The sequence below is a fragment of the Anolis carolinensis genome, chromosome 1 (genome assembly GCF_035594765.1).
Source record: "Anolis carolinensis isolate JA03-04 chromosome 1, rAnoCar3.1.pri, whole genome shotgun sequence".
Classification (NCBI taxonomy): Eukaryota; Metazoa; Chordata; class Lepidosauria; order Squamata; family Dactyloidae; genus Anolis; species Anolis carolinensis.
Genome location: NC_085841.1, coordinates 184,598,660 through 184,611,537, shown reverse-complemented (window position 1 = coordinate 184,611,537; position 12,878 = coordinate 184,598,660). Strand labels below are relative to the sequence as shown.

At 36.4% G+C, this 12,878-nt stretch overlaps 1 protein-coding gene across 4 annotated transcripts in view; it reads left to right on the top strand.

Moving 5' to 3' along the window:
- trak2 (trafficking kinesin protein 2) overlaps nucleotides 1-12,878 on the top strand; it is a 45,689-nt gene that overhangs the window by 9,568 nt on the left and 23,243 nt on the right. For all 4 annotated transcript variants that reach the window (XM_008120524.3, XM_008120523.3, XM_008120521.3 and 1 more), the window contains exons 2-3: nucleotides 4,090-4,374; nucleotides 5,713-5,907. In XM_008120524.3, the coding sequence (XP_008118731.1) occupies nucleotides 4,338-4,374; nucleotides 5,713-5,907 (232 nt within the window). In that variant the 5' untranslated portion in view covers nucleotides 4,090-4,337. The remainder of the gene's footprint in view (nucleotides 1-4,089; nucleotides 4,375-5,712; nucleotides 5,908-12,878) is intronic.

Genomic DNA, 12,878 nt, shown 5'->3' with positions numbered 1-12,878 from the left:
ATTTTAGTGGTAAATTTGTAAATACAGTACAGTAGAGTCTCACTTATCCAACATAAACGGGCCGGCAGAACGTTGGATAAGCGAATATGTTGGAAAATGAGGAATTAAGGATAACCCTATTAACCATCAAATTAAGTTATGATTTTACAAATTAAGCACCAAAACATCATGTTAGACAACAAATTTGTCAGAAAAAGTAGTTCAGTACACAGTAATGCTATATAGTAATTACTGTATTTATGAATTTAGCACCAAAATATCATGATATATTGAAAGCATTGACTACAAAAATGCATTGGATAATCCAGAACGTTGGATAAGCGAGTGTTGGATAAGTGAGACTCTACTGTAAATACTACATAGCATTACTGCGCATGGAACTACCTTTTCTGTCAAATTTGTTGTATAATATGATGTTTTGGTGCTTAATTTGTATAACGATTACCTAATTTGATGTTTAATTGGCTTTTCCTGAATCCCTTCTTATTATCCAACATATTCACTTATCCTACCGGCCTGTTTACGTTGGATAAGTGAGACTCTACTGTATATTGATAATCTTAAATTATCTGCTCAGAACTGGATTATATGAGGCTCCTTCTTCACAGCTGTATAAAATGCACACTGAAGTGGATTATATGGCAGTGTGGACTCAAGATAATCCAGTGCAAAGCAGATAATATAAGATTATAAATGGGTTATATAGCTGTGTGGAAGGGCCTTGAGTCTACACTGCCATATAATCCAGTGCAAATTAGATAATCTGTGGAAGAAGTCTAAGTGAGGCCTAAGTCTGCCTGTCCCCTAACTGAAACCTGGCTGTCCCTTGGTTGCTAGGCAACCAAGTGGGCAGAGATTAGCCCTCTAAACTGGCAGCAATTGGATAAAAAAAAATTATTGCTCTCCCTCTAATTAGGACTTTATTTTTCTTTTCTTTTTGTTGTATCAACCTTGAGGCGTGGATGATGGGTGTGTTGTCAAATTTTGAGGTTGGGGGGTCTGTACTTTTGTTGTTTTGTGAATTGCTGTGATGCCATCACTCTTTTATATATATAGATAGATTGCACAATATTAGCACTATATATTACTATATTGAACTATACCACTATATTGTAATATTATATGTAATATATAACATATAATTAATAGTATTATATGGTATTATTATTAGTATTATATTGTATAAAATGATAATATTATTATCAATATCATATGTATATACAATATATTATATTATTAAAACTGATATAAAAATATTATATTATAAATGAGGGCGGGGGCCAGGTAAATGACCCTGGAGGGCCGCATCCGGCCCCCGGGCCTTAGTTTGGGGACCCCTGAAGTGGAGACTCTAATGTGGTGTGGCCAATGTTCTTTTTGAATGTTTTGTTGTAACATGTTAATGAATGAAAATTTTAAAATCATCCAAAGAAGCTGGACACTTTAATATTTTAAAGTCCTAGATGGCAAGAAGAAGGCATACAATTATGAATGGAAAATATCTGAAAAATAATATTAGCTCTATCCACTGAAATAATCTCAGGCTTGCAGTGGCTCTGACGGTGTCTTTTGATTATACATTTCACAGCTTATTCTCATTTGTCGATATCTTGCCTTATTCATAAAAATAAGCCGCTGAAGTGCAAAGAACAAAATAAAGAGCCCAGATCAAGCCTCTGATGCTGTTTTAGAACAGGATAGACAGCTGATGGATTAAAGAGTTCTTTATCTGTATCAGCTGCATCAAGGCATATTCAGAATTGCTGAACTACAGCTCTCACCAGCTTTGCAAGAGGTGGAAGAAGCTGAAGTTCATCTGCAAGGCCACACATTCTCCATTGCTTGCCTCTGTAACTATGGCTGTGTGTGTAATCTCATACAGTAAGACTCATCCCTGGTTGAATTTGTATGGGATGTTTTATCATAATCATTAGCTTTGGTTCATTCTGCAGATGAAGGACTCTGTATTTTGACTTGCCTAAATTAATAGCTGACAAATATAGTCAGAGAGCTGCTGGCACCAGATCAGTGAGGAGCTTCTAATACAGGCATGGGCAAACTTCGCCCCTCCAGGTGTTTTGGACTTCAACTCCCACAATTCCTAACAGCCAGTAGCCCGGTTCAAAACAGATGTTGTGGATTTTATACAGCTGTGTGGAAGGGGCCTGTGCTGCATCTGTGTATTTCATTGTGGGGACATGAGACAAGCCTCCCAGCAGGATGGGCATCGTCTCTGTAGACAGCCAATACTCTTACATCAGAAGTGACTTGCAGTATGGTCTCGAGTCGCTTTTGACACGATAAAAAAAATTGCTGTATTTGTAACTGTCTTCTACTTTGATAAAATATTTTTAAAACCCTGTCCATTTATAAATAATTGGGATTTCTCCCCAAAACTAGAAATAAAATGCCATGGTGTCATTAGCTTCCACTTGTTCTTTTTATCTCTTAAACAGGATCTTTTTACCTGATTTAAATAAACGTTTGTGAGAAGAAGAAATTACTTTGTTTGTTTTTGCAATATCATTTAAACAGCCATTAAATTTTAGGGTTTTTTAAAATAGAGAATAAATTATAATATGATGAGAAATGTAACATTGTCTCTGCTTTTCTTATAGCAACACTGAAAGTGCTTCTAGGTAGTGAAGAGTTTCAAATTCAGACAAACATGCATTGTCCAACTTTAGGTTTTTAACCATGAAATCCACATTTAGATACACACAGATTACCTGTTTAATTGCAATGTAAAGATTGAAGCCCTTAAATAAAATTTTGAAATGCTTGGAAAGCACCTGAAATAAGTGTACTGAAATTGTGTGCTCAGTCAAGGATTTTATAGTGATGTAATTTACCTTTTAATGCTTACAGTTTTTTCAGTGCCAAATTTAATTAACGTTATCTTCAGGTGACATTAGTCTAAAAGTAGACATTGGAGTTTAGTGCTTAGTCTCCCAGACATATTTTAATCAGCAAAAAGAGCTGCTTTTCCTAATTAAAATGTTTGATGTTATTTATATGTGCAGGGCTATCATTAGATTAACTATCTAGCCACCTAGGGTGGATACTTCAGAAGGGTGCAGTAGTGACCTTTGAAGGACAGTTTTATATTGATTCAGTTTTTTAAAACTCTTAAAAAGTGCCTCTGTCAATTTTGCTTTTAACTATACATTTGTACTATGGAATATAAATAATATTTTCTGCTCTTCTGACAAATTCTATATCTTGGTTTTTATGTATCCTTTTTGTATGTATTTTATTTTTGAAGCTCAGTGAAATTGTTGCTATTAAAATAACTTATTAGATGGCAGTGTGTGTTGGTTACAGCTGGATCATGTGAAACTGCAATTAATTTTTAGTCTTGTAATCACATCTTAATCTTATAAAGTATATTCTGGGGCAGTCCTGTCTTCAAACCTGAGAAATGCTGTCCATTTAGAAAACTCAGACTAGGAAAGAACTTGAGGTTTTCCTCATACACACATCTGATTGTGTTACAGCTGAAACTTTCTAGACTTCACTCTCAAAACATGTTTGCGGTGCTCAGTTTTTGCTTTTGAAAGTATGGCACAGCACATCAGTACCTCAAAAAGAAAGAAGTTTAATTTCCTTTTGAGTTTAGTGAAGTGTGAGTTGCACTGGCAGTGATAAATAATCCATCAGAAAACATTTTCAATCAGGATCTGTTTGTCTGGAGAAAGAGAGAAAGCAAAAGGGCAATTGAAAAGATCATGAAAATATCATGAGGGAAACCATGAAAAAATTATACCACAAAGGGAAATTGGATCTGTGTTATTTCTTCATATTCTTCAAACATCACACTTTTTGGAAGTTGTTTTTAAATTCCTCTGATGCTGTCCTTATGCATGATCTGCATTTGCATCACTTGCTTTCTGATTAATAGATTGTAGGATTGATTTTGCCAATTAAAATGGAAACAAAAATGATGTTAAAGCCTAATAGAGTCATTATGAAGGATTCATTAGTCCAAGGAGTATCCTGTCATGGCATTTCCATAAAACGGTTAGCAGTATGTTAATATCCTCAGCTGAATTTTAATGCCATGTGTTTTGTTTGTTTTTGTTTTTCAAGATGATGGCTGACTTGGACAAGATATACAGATCATAATATCAGATGAAGTACAAGCTTCAGATATGTCACCTGAATTATCACCTATGCCTAGTAGCTGATGCCAGAAAAATGTTCTCATAATGCCAGGGTAGATCATTATATACTCTGGTTTTAAACCGAAGCCAACTTTCAACTAAAATGAGAGAAATCAACACATAATGAAAATTGAGGATGTGGTTTCCAAATAACTGAAGTGTGAAGCAAACCTCATGAATTTCAACCAAAGAGATTCAGAGAGCATCACTGGTAAGTTGAAATATACATTAAAAAATTAAAGAGCATTATTTGGGCAAACAACATTTTCAAGTATTTTTTTATTTTATTTTATCATTTACTAAACTGTCTCAAACTATTCCAGTGGCCTCCCTATGAATAACAAATACTACCAAGTATCCTCAGTAGTATACAAGCTGTAAGAGAAATAAGTACAGAGCTGGAAGAAGGGAAAAGTTGTAGTAAAATTAATGCAAGAGATGAGAATTACAGTTTCAGCTGTCTCTCAGCTGTGTCAGTAGTGTGAGGAGGTGATTTCCTACAGAATCTTATTTCATGTTTGGAAACTAATGATGTTTTGGATTGCAAAATGGGAGAGAGATTTATTTAATCTGTAAGGCAGCTCTTATACATTGTACATACAACTTCAATTTCTTTGGAGGACTTTTAAAAAAACTAAAGTTACAAAATTGAAATACTCCAAAATAATTCACATGAGAGGCTGAGATAGTGATTTATTTATTTTATTTATTTCCAACATTTATATCCCGCCCTTCTCACCCGAAGGGACTCAGGGCGGCGTACAAAATTGGCAACAATTCGATGCCTACACATAATTAAAACAGCAATGAAAATCCAATAAAACAGTTAAAACAATATACAAATATAAAACATATGATTAAAATGTTTTATATTCTTTTGCTTTCTGATGATTCAGTGTATTCAAACTTTGTTTCATGCGCAAAAATGTTTAAAATATTGTGTATAAAATTACCTTCAAGTTAAGCATATAAGTTGCATATGAAGCATTAATTAATTTTGTGCTTATAGTTTGGTCACATCTCCAAGATGTTTTTTGTATATGCATGTATTCCAAAGTCCGAAATACAGAACACATCTGGTCGAAAGCATTTAAATTAAGTATACTGAACATGCTCTGATATTATTTTGACCTTTATTTTAAAATTATGCATGAAGTATTTCTACTTTTTAATCAGCTAATAACACTATGTAACACATTTTTTTTAAAAAAAAAAACCTTTTCCTGGTTTGAAAGTGTTGTTCCTGTGAAATTGTGTGGTACTTACTTTGAAAGTAGTTGTTCTACTCCAGAAACTTCGTTTTTGGATTATGTTGAACTATGTTGAATTCGTTGAGACTCGACGAGCTGGTAGGATAGTTAATTTCCTATAATAATACTGTGGTAGTTGTATTTAGTGTTCTGCGAAACTTTGTTTCAATTAGGACTGATCAGCTGTTATGATTGCTTTTGTTGATTGTATTCTACTATTTAACAGAGGAAATTTCTAGTTTTCACAACATTAATCTCCAAACAGATTTGTATTTTGATCCTTGTGTCTATCTTTTTAGATGTCAGCCCTAATGAAGACCTCCCTGAAGTAGAGCTGGTGAGCATGCTAGAAGAGCAGCTGCCCCAATACAAGTTACGCGTGGACTCACTCTATCTCTCTGATAATGATAGTTGGATCCCATCTCCTAGTTGCCCCAGCCATGTTCCTGAAATTGTTTCTCCAGTACTTGCTGAGGAGACCTTCCGTTACATGAGTAAGTATTTCTGTTCCTAGCTAAAGATATTAGTCTAAGTGCCTTGCACTAACATAGCTAAAATATGCCACTGAATATACAACTGTTGCTCTGTGTATTGATAGCATGTGCAAAGACTTGAATGTCCATGGCAGGTCTTCAGCATTTAGGATGAGAGCATATTTAAATTTCCATCCAGTTTTTTCTCCTTGTTATGACCCACCCTCTGCTCTTGCATTCCACCTCTTGCTTGCACTATATTTCACATAGCTCTTTAAAAGTTTTCATTAGTTAAAATAACATTTGGGCCTGTTGTGTAATTTGTATAATTTGCAATAGGTTTCTGGAAAAGTTGGCTTTGGATTTTCTGCAAAACTTATGTGTGTTATGTAGAGACAGCAGCAAGAAAGAAAATGAAATGCAATACAAATTGGGATAGTTAATTTTTTTTACAAATAACAGTATTCACAGTGTAATTTTGAGATCTATTACACAAAAATAACTCATTTTTGTAAGTATGACTTGGATTACAGCTTCAGTGGGAAAACAGACTGAGCCAGTGTGTAAAAGAATCGCCATCCTATAGTTATGATAGTGACAAGATGTAGTATTGGTTCTGCATAAGTAACTCAGTAATAAATTCATAATTGTCCCTGAAATTGGAAAGTTTCTAGGTCCTGTACGCTATGTTTTGAGCCAGACATGTTTTATGTCATATGTGTTTTTCTATTCAAAGTATTGGCATTTCAGATAAGCACTGGGCACTTTCAGACATTACAGTCAGCCTAACTGTAGATAAACGGGGACACAATAACATGGCGACTTAATTGCAGATGTGCCAGTATGCTGACTCCTGTTTTCTGGTTGCTTCTGCATTCAAAATTAATAACTAAGCAAAACCACAAATTTCAGTTCAACAAGTCAGAGTAACCAGTGCTGTCTTGTTGAGGAGGAAACAAGCAAGAGTACTAGCTGCTTCCCAGTTAACACACGAAGCTAAGTCACATGTTGGCAGTGAAGAACAGTTTTCACGATTGCATTCCTCAAGGGCATTACAAAGCATATTTTGTCTGAAAATTGGGATAGATGTGAATTCACATGGGAAAACCAAAGCATCATGTTTGTAAGCAATTTTCAGATCAACCTGAATCAAGTTAAAATGGCAAAAATGGGATTTTGAGGCACTACAAAAATGCATTTCAGGGGCTGCAGGTGGTACTCTCCACCAGACTAAACAAACCGCAAACTAGTAGTCCATGTTTTGTTGAGCCACATTCTCTATAAGCAGAGCACATAGGCAATGTATACCAGGATGCTGCTCAACCATAGTAAACTAGAGTTCCTGTGGATCTAACTTATGTGACATACAGGTTTATAAGTCACTTACGTGTTTGCAAACAGTCTTTCTGGAACAGTGTTGCTTCCTGGATGTGACAGTCAATATAAAACTGGCAGCTAATCTAGAAGTCTATCGGAGGGCCTTTTCGCTGGTATGATGTCATGCCCTCCCATCAGCAATACTCGAGGGTCGATATTGGAAGACCCCTTATCCAAAGAGACTGTGCCCCTGTGATTCTGGACACATAGAAACAACTGAATATGTGCTCCGCCAATGCCTGTTTTACAGAGATATTTGAACTAGTCTCATCCCCTAATTGCTATATAAACACCCAGGGCACTCAGGATAGTTTTACACCACTCCATTGCTCTCAGATACCAACATCTGTTTTTTGTTGTTGTTTTTTTCGTGTCAGGAGCAACCGGAGTTGCTTCTGGAGTGAGAGATTTGGCCGTGTGCAAGGACGTTGCCCAGGGGACACTCTGATGTTTTTTGATGTTTTACCATCCTTGTGGGAGGCTTCTCTCATGTCCCCGCATGGAGCTGGAGCTGATAGAGGGAGCTCATCCGTACTCTCCCCGGGTGGGATTCGAACCTGGCAGCCTTCAGATCAGCAACCCAACCTTCAAGTCACCAGGCTTTTATCCCCTAGGCCAACCTATAATGTAGTTAAGATCTGCGCGGCAGTGCTTAGAATTCCCTGGGTGATGACTGGTACCACAAGTTAGCATTCTAACATCGGAAAATTGTAACTATAGATACGTTTAATTCTCCCACTCTCAGTCTCCTAGACCTTTGTCTGACTGTACCCCTCCCTCCCTATGCTCTCTCATATTCTCTGGATACTCCTATCCTTCCCTCCAGATCACCCTCCCCTTTTATTCTATTTTTAATTAGTATTTGTGTTTTAGCTTTTTAGTATACTCCTGTATTTTAGCTTTTAGCCTAGATTTTAATTCTTTTTATGTATTGTGCTTTTATGAGACTGTACTCCACTCTCCTTATGCTGATCTATGACTGTAATAAAGAAAGATTTTAAAAACTGGCAGCAATTCACATTTTAGGGCTGCTTAACAGAGTGCATATAAACTAATAAAGTTCATACCATTCATTTAGTAAATGGGTTATCCTGAGAATCAGGGGGAAAAATCTCAAATAAAACTTGTAACATTAAAGATTAAAACTGATTGTGGAAGAAGCATAAAAGTTCCTTTTTGTTTGTGGAATTGTGTGGCAGCAGAGGTGAAGATACTGGACCCAGGCTGTAAACAGCTGAAGAATGTGAAGGAAGAAAGATCACTGAGAAGATTACCTATTAGACTACATCTCCCAGAATCTTCTGCTAACATGGCTGGTTGACATGTTAGCTAAGGGAAATATAAAAAGTGTATTCCCAAAAAAGTAAAATCCAAGCTCTCCATTTTAAGAAAGGCTATTACATGGTATAGCCTGTGGAAAATAGAAGTTGACCATATCTGAGAAATGGGACACCACATTATATGAAAGTCTCACAGTAGAAACAGAATCTTAATAGCTTCAGTCAGCAACTCAGAGAAAACAGAGACTTGAATTAAACATTGGCTTATTTGCTATGTTAGCTCAACAAACTTGCCATCAAGTAAATAGCTCTGCAGGCTGTGTGTATTCAAGTGTCCAACGTCTTTAGAAATAATTCTTTTAGGTGTTGAAAGCAGCCTGGTGAAATGTTGGGTAAATTTGATAAACTGCAGCAGATACTTAGTGTGGAAAGGATTTGCTTTCACTGAAAAGTCCAACCCATTTTGTTCCTACTTTCCTCTTAACAGATTAGTTCTGTTAATGAAAATAATTGGAGTAAATCAATGTTTGATGGCACTTAATCCCATTAGATCTTGGAAGTTACGCAGGGTTAGCCCTGGTTCGTATTTGGATGAGAGGCGGCCAATTAATTCCAGGTGCTGTAGGCTAAGTTTCAGAAGAAGAATCTTACAATTGCCTATGTGGTCTAAACCAGGCATGGACAAACTTGGGCCCTCCAGTTGTTTTCGACTTCAACTCCCTCAACCGGCTGTTGGGAATTATAGGAGTTGAAGTTGAAAACACCTGGAGGGCCCAAGTTTGCCCATGCTTGGTCTAAACCACCTCTAAGAAAACCCTATGAAAATCATGATATCTCTATAAGTCAACAGGCAAATTGAAGACACACACACACACTTTTCCCCCATGGAAACATGGTATAAAAAGTTTAAGTCATACAATCCAGAATGTTGAATTAAGACTTTTCAGACTTGAAAAATGCAAATGTAGATGAAAATATTTGCTCCCTGATATCAGCTGCAGAAAAATACAGTTTGTCTCACAACTCTTAACTGATATTGCATTATGAAACCTACATTTTCCTTTCATTCTGTGGCCACCTCATTTTGAAATGAGTGTTTAATGTACATTCAGTTTTGTTATGGCCCCATTCTAGCATACTCCTTTTTACAATATAGCCACTTTGTTTCTGTGGTTCTACTTTATTTTAAATCTGGTATAACTTCTTTTGGCTTCCAGACCAACTTTTCAGTTTATCAGCAGTAGTTAGCATTATGTGGCTTTCCAGGTGTTGTTGTACTTCAACTTTCAAATTGTGAAGGATGCTGGGAGCTGCTTTTTCACTACACCTGGAGAACCATATATTCCCCATCCCTGCTACGTCAGGATTGCAAATATTTGATATTTTAATACTTCATTGGCATTCTCTTTTTCTTTAAAAAAAATACAAACTAGGCTGTTTGTTACCAGAAATGTTTGGAACATATATTCACTGAATGAAATGGAATCTTGACTTGGAGCATTAACACTACCATATTTTAGTAAAAGGTTGTAGCCCTTTTAAAAACAGACCATCGGTACAAGACTTCATTTTTCTTCTGCATAACACGAAACAAAACAGTTTAGACCATAGAGGCAATTCAGAAGTTGGACAGAGTTTCCTTAGATTTAGATCGCATCAATATCCCTGATTTGTCCTACTTTCTAAGTTGTTATATATAATCCAAAAGCATGCAATTCACAACTGCATCTGTCAGCAATCATAACAGTACTGTAATGTCGCTCCACCCATTTTATGATTCTGTTACTTGGAAAAACCTCTGTTTGATCCATACCTCAGTAAATACCAGAGATTGTGGCACTGCGACGTTCTCAGCCACAGAACAAAACAAAAAAAGCCAAGCAACAGTGCTGCTCCGGCATATTTCTGAATGCTCTATATCAGCTAGCACTTTGTAATGGCACTAGATAATAGGGAAATCAACCAAAATGAAGAGCTACTTACAGCTTTCACTCTACAAGGTGAGTGAGCACATAAAAATTACTAACTCTATTGTAACTTGATTGTGGATCTTCCAGAATTTATATTAGAGAATATTAGTCATGAAAGCCATATTCTGTGTAGTTGTAGTTGGCAGTTCAAATTTTGTTGCTTCTGAGCCACTGTCGGCTCTACAAATCAGGAAATTTGTACCAATTCAAACCTAATCCGTCTTCAAACTGGTCTTGGCAAGATCTCTCTCTGCCTTAGCTTTTCAGGATCAAGGGTTGTGCTGAACAGAATTTCGTGAACTTGATTTATCAACAAATGGAATGGGGGATTTTTTTCTCTTATTTCCTCTCTCACCTGCAGCTTTTCTGCAATCTGCTCTGTGGTCAAGGTATCAACTGGAAGAAAATGGGAAGTGATTTTGGAACTTTCACAGGAGAAGTAAAATATGAAATTACTCCTGTTCCTTCTTTCCACCTGAGCACTAGGTTCACATAATGGAAATCTCCATTTGGTCTGTCTGACCTCCTTGAGTGCAATCTATACATTATTCTTAGAAAGCAGAATCTTAGATAGGTTCAGTGAGTGGTTTAGACTTACTTACCCAAGGGGATTTCTTTTTTCAGTTAGATTTCATGTCCTATCATTTAATGCAATGCTTTCAAAACATGTTACTTGTTAATATTAGAAGATTTTTGTGAGGGAATTACATGAAGATGGTGCACCTGAAATGCACTAGAGGGCTGCTGTTAAATAGTGCCTTTGGTTGAGAGCTCAACAGAATGGTAACTAAGCAGGTTCGTTATTCCTCACCTTTAATTATCTGCATCATTTCTTTATTGGTTTAGACAAGGAGGCTTTTGTCCTTCTGCTGCAATTTTTTAAAAAATAGTCAATTGTTTTATATCCTTGCTTTGTTCTCTGTTCAAAAAAGTGTAAGTAATTAGTTTATACTGACAATTTTTAAGTTGTCTGTTGACTGTTCTATGCAGCGCAAAGTCAAATTGTGCTCCAGTTGCATTTTAAGCCCTTCAATGACACTCTGTCAAGTCCTTTGCCAGTTTGAGCCTGCCAGCTGCTGTCTGCCCATTACAAATGGGTAGCAGAAAAATAAATACTCCTATACGCCCCCCCCCCTTTTTTTAAATCTAAATAACAAGTAATGAAAATACTGAGAAATGACATGAGATCCATGATAGGGAGAAATGCTGTGACGTTTGTCTTGTGTTTGTGAAACATAAGCAGATGGATACCCCTGTGCTGAAGTTACAGTATAACAATGTGGGAAGAGAGAAAAAAATGGGAAGTATTCAGCAGATGGCATATTGACTTTTAACAATGAAGTAATGCCAAAATAGGTACACATTTACTTACGGCAGTATAATTCTATTTCTTTGTTGCTAATGTAATGTATTCCATATGCTAAGTATATTGAAAATCAGCTTGCCTTAAGCATCTATACCAGGAAGCTATAGATCAAAGGTTACATATGCTTTTCTGGGTTTTTTTATTTGCACCCAGTCTCTGAAACCTCATTTTTGGCTGTTTTGATTGTGTGTGTGTGTGTGTGTGTGTGTGTGGACCCCCCCCCCCCCACACACACACACACACACTAAATCAAAACAGCCAAAAATGAAAATCAGAAGTTGCTTCTGGTTAGTTCATTGTTTAGATTTCAGGCATTTTGGGGGGAGGGGGGAGCAACTCACTACAGAGGCGTTGGCATAAAAATAGACTTCCACATCAGCCTCAATTACCCAACTTCAATTTATAAGTTGCATGGCAGAAACTTAAATATGGCTTCTAAAACGATGCTCATAAGTCTTTTCAAGATAATTTTGTAATCTGAAATCTTTTAGAATGCTAATCCTAGGCTATGGTATACCCATATTTACTTGAGTATAACTCTCTATCAATTGTAATGCGCACCTCGGTTTTGAAGATGCGAATTGCAAAAAAAAAAATTGTTGTCAAATGTAATGCTCATGATTCTAATGTGCTATCAACTCTAATGTTCACCTCACTTTTGGCTGTGTAATTTAGCCAAAAAAGATGAGCATTAGGTTTAAGTAAATATGGTAGTTTGCTGCTGTTGTGTGCCTTCAGGTTGATTTCTGACTTAAAGTGAACATATCACAGGGATTTCTTGTTAAGATTTATTCTGGTGGGAAGGGGGGATTGTGATTATCTTTGTCTGAGGCTGAGAGAGAGACTGACCCAAGATCACCCAGTAAGTTTGAGAGGGGATTCAAACCCTGACTTCCAGAGACATCTAGTTCTCAAACTGGATTAACTCAATTGAAAAAGTTAAACATCTAAGAATTAAGGAAATACAACAGAAAATACTGACAAAATGTTACCAATTAG